Source organism: Rattus rattus, chromosome 5 (genome assembly GCF_011064425.1).
Source record: "Rattus rattus isolate New Zealand chromosome 5, Rrattus_CSIRO_v1, whole genome shotgun sequence".
Lineage (NCBI taxonomy): Eukaryota > Metazoa > Chordata > Mammalia > Rodentia > Muridae > Rattus > Rattus rattus.
This window is the reverse complement of record NC_046158.1, coordinates 69517921-69524949: the sequence shown is the minus strand read 5'-3', so window position 1 is coordinate 69524949 and position 7029 is coordinate 69517921. Positions and strand designations below refer to the sequence as shown.

Sequence of the window (7029 nt, the reverse complement as noted above, 5' to 3'; positions counted from 1 at the left end):
AAATCTCATACTACTGCTTAAATTAATTATCAAATTACAGCACTGAGTGTATTTTAAACAAAATTAAGCCACTTCCTCAGAGATACACTTAATTTAGTTGTGGCTTATATTAACAAGTGTGAGATGGGGTTGCTGATAATTGTTTTTTGTACAAATATGAACTAGCTAATATTTTGAAATTTTTATAATTATGTTTTTCTGGTACTACAAACATATGTTCTTTACATTAATTCAATACTTTTCTACAGACTTTTCTAAAAGTCTCTCCTTTTCTCCCCCCTTCTCTTCACAGAAGTAGTATGGCTAAACTGCCAATTAGCAGACATGGATGAGGTAAACTGTACCTCTCTGGCAGAGTTCGTTCTTCTTGGCTTTTCTGATGTCCCAGAGCTGGCAATCTTTCTCTTTCTAGTGTTTCTTCTCATTTATGGAGTGACAGTCATAGCGAACCTGGGGATGACTGTGCTGATTCAAGTCAGCTCTCGTCTTCACACTCCTATGTACTTTTTCCTCAGCCACCTGTCATTTGTGGATTTCTGCTATGCTTCCATCATTGTGCCAAAGATGTTCACTGATATTATCAACAAGGATAAAGTTATTTCTTACCGGGAATGCATGATTCAATTTTATTTATTTTGTACTTTTGCTATCACTGAAGTCTTCCTATTGGCTGTTATGGCCTATGACCGCTTTGTGGCCATTTGTAATCCACTACTGTACATGGTTGTCATGTCCCCAAAGCTCCGTCTAGTATTGGTGTCCTGTTGCTACTTTTATGCATCAGTATGTTCTCTGATTCACCTATGCTTAGCTCTTGAGATCCCATCATTTAAGTCAAATGTGATTAATCACTTCTTTTGTGATCTGCCTCCTCTCTTAAGTCTCGCTTGCTCTGATGTTACTACAAGTGAGTTTTTCCTGTTCACCATTGTCAATTTCAATGAGATTCTCACTATTGTGATCATCTTCACCTCCTACTTGTTTATCCTTATCACTATCCTGAAGATGCGCTCTGCAGAGGGGAGACGGAAGGCCTTTTCCACCTGTGCTTCCCATCTCACAGTCATCATGGTCTTCCATGGAACGATCCTTTTTATTTATTGTCAGCCCAACTCTGGTAATACTCTAGATGTTGATAAAGTGACTACAGTCTTCTACACTGTGGTCATTCCCATGCTGAATCCCCTGATCTACAGTCTGAGGAATAAGGATGTGAAAGAGGCTCTTAGAAAAGTGTTAGGGTCTAAAAAATTTTCTTTACTAAGTTTTTATTTTTAGCAAAACTTAGGGATTTATATTGAAGACCCATATATAGGCAAATAGGTGAGCATTGAATATAGAGCATTAAATTGATGGCTATTTTAAAAGGAAACTTATTACTGAGACTTAATATTCACATATCCATGTGTGTTCTCTATGTGCAAAAGTATAGTTGAAGAATTTCAAAGGTTGTACATATGTTTTTCTTCATTTTGTAGTATTTTAAGCTGTTGTGACTTATGATGTAGCACTTGCATTATTTATGATTGTAGACCTTTATTATAGCATAATTGATGGAATACATGATGCACTTAAAAACTGATTTCCTGCTAACAACATTTCATCAAGCAGTTTATACATAAGTATCTATAGCTTATAATCTAGCTAGTCTATATAATATATAAATTAAGGGTTTTTGGCATTTTCTTTACTATTTGGTATTGGAATCACTATATTGAGTTAGAATTTCATGTTACAAATGAATGCAAGAATAACATTTATTCACAAGAATCCAGGAAATATTAATTGTGTGCTATTTTCAAGGAGTTTTCAATCCATCTTATATATAATCCTTTGTATTATTTTCTCTTTGTATTTCTCTGTATTGGGCTTGTCTATCATTGGCTTGCCTTAATAGTGTCTGCATTTATGACTTATCACTGACTTGATAATCTTTCTTTACTCTAGTGAGACCTAGCATGCACCTCACCTCTAAGTGGATCTCCAGACTCTGTTAGTTTTTTGCATATGCATTTGACTTTAATAAAATACTGTTGTCCCTCTTTACTGCTACCTAGATCGGGTTCCTCGTGTATCTTGATTTATGTTTCACTTCTACGATACAAGATGATAAATATCAGTTTCCACCTTGTCTTTATTTGTTAAACTAAAACATTTATTCTGTTATCTAATGTTAGAAAAACAGTTTGGGCATGGGATCCTTTAGTGCGGGCAGGGGCCTCAGGCAGGATAGAGTGCCCACCTATGTGCGGACAAAGACAGCGGCAGCTAGTGACGCTTCGGGGAGCTGGTCTCAGGCTGCTGAAAAGGAACGCGCCATCGCCTCACTCAAGCAAGGGCGCCACACAAGGCCATGCAGGATGCTGAGCTATCTGTAGTGGGATGTGTGGTTCGGAATAGCCCACGACCGAGGGTGGGTGGTGAGGTGAGGGAAGAAAAGGCCATCAGATCTCAGGGACCAAAAAAAAAAATTACCGCCAACCCCACTTCCCATGCCTTACACCTCTTTCACTGGTGAAGTAGACATCACTACTCATTCTCAGAATTAGCTTGGCCTTCCTGCCCCTGTGCAAGACAGAAAGAACCCTGGGCCTCAGTCATCCAGGTGCATCCAATCAACTGCCTTTGATGGTTTCTCAATACCTCATTGAGAGGCATGTATCTTACTGCTTGCCAAACATGAGCTGAAACTATATGATGAAGACTCTTATAGGTGTTAATGACTCCATTTTAATCTTTTAGATATCTATTGTCAATTGATTAGGAGTGGGATCTTGAGTTGGGGTCAGTCTCCTCAGAAAATGACATTTGAAATCCCCTCTACAGTTTTACTATCTTTGTTTGCTTATCTACATGTTCCAAGTACTTTACTGGAAAGCAAATCCAGAAGAGTACCTGCATGACCTGAGGTGCCATTTTAAAATACTAATGTAATATTTTGAAACCAAAGAAATTGGCTTCAATTCTTTCAATTCACAAACTTTAAAAGAATAAAACACAAACTTTAAAAGAATAATGTACCTAAAAAGAAGAAGATACACTAGCTGAGAAGGATAGATTTGTAAGCCATGCATCTTATATAGAGTTTATACTCAGATTATGTTAAAGCACTCCTCGAATTCACTAAAGAAAACTAATAATTCATTTACAAGTGGAAGGAAGAATGAGATGTTATAAGAAAATATTTAGTGATTACAAGGGATGCTTAGCATCATCAGTCACTGAGGGAAATGCAAGTTAAAACCATAGTAGGAAAACTCTTCACTCTCATTACAATGACTGCAATTAAAAAAGTACAAAGCCAGACAAGAATGGTTGGTTGGTGAGGAGGTGGACAAATTACAGTTTTTATTTAATATGGAACTATAAAACACTGGAGCCACGTTGGAAGAGTTTTCTGGATTCTTAGAAAATTATACACAGGACCCTACAATCCCACTTTTAGATATTTCCCTCAGAAAATTGAAAAGTGGTTCTTCAAGTTTGTTCATAAATATTCCCAACATCATTATTCATAAAGGCCAAAACAGACAGCTATTATCCAGATGTCCAAGAGTTTCAGAAAGGACCAACAAAATATATATGATGAAAAGGAGCAAAGTACTCAAAGTCTACCAAGGGGTATTTCGAGAGCAGTAAGCCAAAAGGTGTTGAGGAAATGAGAATTGAAAATAGAGTCTCAGAGTAACCTGGACCCTTGGGAACTCCCAGAGACTGAATCACCAACCAAAGAGTGAGCAGAGGATGGAACGAGGCTCTCTGCACGTATGTAGCAGATTACTTCCTGTTCTGCATGCAGGATGCCCAAAAACTGGAGATGGGGCTGTCCTGAACCAGTGGATCCCAAAACGGACAGCCTTGCCTGGAATCAGTGGAAGATGATGTACCAAGTCCTGTAGCAACTGGATGTGCAGGAGTTGAGGTTAGAAGTGCATGGGGGTTGGATGAGGAATGGGGGCATGAGGGTTGTCCCCCAGAGGGGGATTTCCTTTTCTAAGTGGAATTGGGGAGACTTAATTAAAGGAATACTGGGAGGAAAGGAAAGGGTGATATTTGGTTGTAAAGTGAACAAATAAATAAATTTAATAAATAAATAAGGAAGAAAATGAATGAATGAATGAATGAATGAATGGAGTAGCAGATGACATTAACAAAGCTAAAACTCACAGGAAATACTTCCAAAGATGCTATAACTTCCATTCAAGTTTTCCATGAAATTGAAATTACACCATATATAGTATTTAATTTTAATTGCTTATTCTGAATTCTCTAGAGACTATCACAACGAATTATTTCTAGACTATAATGCCAGGGGGAGAAGCAGTAAGCATAATAATAGAGTTAGCAACTCTCTCAAATAAATTCTTCCTATAGAGTCAAAAGAGGACTGCACTTACCATCAACAGGGTTGTCTACAGGTCTGAAAAAATAATGTTAATATTTTCTCTGTGAGCTATGTAGAACACGCCAGCTTTGTGACACTCTTTTATAAGAAAACATAATTTAGGGGAACTTTTGAAACACTAATGGCATTTGCACCTGGAAATTCAAGAACCAAAAGGTCTACTCTGGTAAAAGTCATGTTGAAAGAACCTTCTTTGGTTGTGAGCATGTATTTGGAATAAGGTAGATCGTGTCTGTTTTCTAAAGTATATATACTCCTATTGTAAGTGAAAATTTGGACTAGTTTTCTGTGTAAATAGACACTTAAATTGTTGAATCTCAATAAGTAAAGTACACATTCTGGGGAAACAAAATGAAGAAAAACCTTAACAAGCTTTCATTCTCTTCACATGAATATAGGGATTAAATGAATATTCGTGATGACTTACAGGGAGAAGAAAGAAATTCATAAAGACACCATTCTCACTGTTTGTGAACTATTACTTCTGGATAAGAGCATTTCCTGACTTCCACTCTTTGTGTTCTATTCAGTGTAGCTATTCAGAATATGTTTGAAGCCATCTTCTCATTCGACGAAATAAATTGCATAGTTTCCATCATATCTTAAAGATTTACTTTAAACATAGCAAGACGAAATGCTGTAAAAAGACAACCAAAACTGTTAAGGTAATAGATTGTGAAAACTGAATTTTATCATTTTTCATTCTGTAAAGCTAATGACCATTTGACAGAAAGTGAAAACATAGTAGTTTTAGGGGTTTGATTTTTTTTTCCTATTGAAGAAGTTTTGTTAAACTTCACTTTGATCATCAGCAGAAAAGGCAGCAGAAAAGATAACTCATTTTACATAAAATGCAAATATAAAAATTGAATTTAATAGATAAGATTCTTGGTCAATTCTAATAATATTAATATTGCTTTGATAGTAAATGACAGATTATTTTGCAATATCTCAGCGTGCAGAAATGTTAGTGTAAGGAAATTTTCATAGGTGATGCTTTCTATTCTTCTATGCTTCGTTGGAAATTCCAGTACTATGAAAATAAATTATTATATTTGACTAATTTTTAAGATAAAGAGTATGAGACTTCAGTAACATTTGACTGCTCCATGTTTGTTCAGAGTTTTACCTGTTTTTCATTATTGTATTGTAAAATAGTGATTTAAAATCATATTTAAACATATTTAAGACAATGATCAGAACTATGAAATTACTCATAATATACTAATTTAATTTCTGAATCTCTGGTTAAATCTGTTTTGATATTTCAATATCTCAATATCACAAAAGTATATATTTTGTTTCATCTTTAGGCCTGTTGACAGTTGGTTAGTCATGCTTTGTGTGTGAATCTTTTTTCTCTATTTTATTTCCAAGATCAATTTTCAGATCTCATCAGAAGGAATCATGTTTCTGACAGACATAAATCTAACTTCTGAGGTCACATTCACTCTCTTGGGCTTCTCAGATTACCCAGAACTGCAGGTTCCTCTCTTCTTGTTGTTTCTGGCAATCTACAGCTTCAGTGTGCTAGGGAATCTAGGGATGATAATGATCATTAAGATTAACCCCAAACTGCACACCCCCATGTACTTCTTCCTCAGCCACCTTTCCTTTGCAGATTTCTGCTATTCCTCCATCATTGCTCCCAAGATGCTGGTGAACCTTGTCATAGAAGACAGGACCATTTCCTTTTCAGGATGCATAATGCAGTTCTTTCTCTTTTGCACATTTGTAGTGACTGAACTAATTCTATTTGCTGTGATGGCCTATGACCGCTTTGTGGCTGTCTGTAACCCCCTGCTGTACACAGTTGTCATGTCACAGAGACTCTGTGCACTGCTAGTGCTAGGATCATATGCATGGGGAGTGGTGTGCTCATTGACACTAACCTGTTCTGCTTTGAATTTATATTTCCGGGGTTTCAACACAATTAATCACTTCTTCTGTGAACTCTCCTCCCTGATAGCCCTTTCTTGCTCTGATTCTAAACTCAGCCAGTTACTGCTTTTTATTGTTGCTACTTTCAATGAGATAAGCACACTGCTCATCATTCTTACATCATATTTGTTCATTATTGTCACTGCCCTGAAAATGAATTCATCTAGTGGGCACCGCAAAGTCTTCTCTACCTGTGCTTCCCACATGACGGCCATCACCATCTTCCATGGAACCATATTATTCCTCTACTGTGTGCCCAACTCCAAGAACTCCAGGCACACCGTCAAAGTGGCTTCTTTGTTTTACACAGTGGTGATCCCCATGCTAAACCCCTTGATCTACAGTCTGAGAAATAAAGATGTCAAAGACACAGTCAGTAAAATAATGAAAGTAAGATATTTTTCTCAGCCTTAAGATACAGTTAACTGTGCTATTGAAAAATGTGCTTGGTTTTGAGTGAATGAACTGTGTATTAATAATTCATTTTAACATTTCTCCTGACTTTTCAAAAGAGAAACAAAATTTTCACATGAAATAAGCACATTTTAGGACAAAGATATGATAGTATGTTTGGCCTCAATATACTGTACAAATATGGTTGACCTTAACTTCAGTCTTTGTCTTTAATGTGTAGTATAGTTTACTTCACAGAATGATTGTATGAACAAATAAAAATGTATAAT

At 36.3% G+C, this 7029-nt stretch overlaps 2 protein-coding genes across 2 annotated transcripts; both read left to right on the top strand.

Moving 5' to 3' along the window:
* The first annotated feature begins 324 nt into the window (after window positions 1-324).
* Window positions 325-1278, top strand: LOC116900376 (olfactory receptor 5L1-like). Its single transcript, XM_032902125.1, has one exon. It carries the CDS (start codon window positions 325-327, stop codon window positions 1276-1278), a length of 954 nt encoding a protein of 317 aa, XP_032758016.1.
* Window positions 1279-5812: 4534 nt separating this feature from the next.
* Window positions 5813-6760, top strand: LOC116900879 (olfactory receptor 5D16-like). The gene has a single exon (XM_032902556.1). It carries the CDS (start codon window positions 5813-5815, stop codon window positions 6758-6760), a length of 948 nt encoding a protein of 315 aa, XP_032758447.1.
* Window positions 6761-7029: the final 269 nt, after the last annotated feature.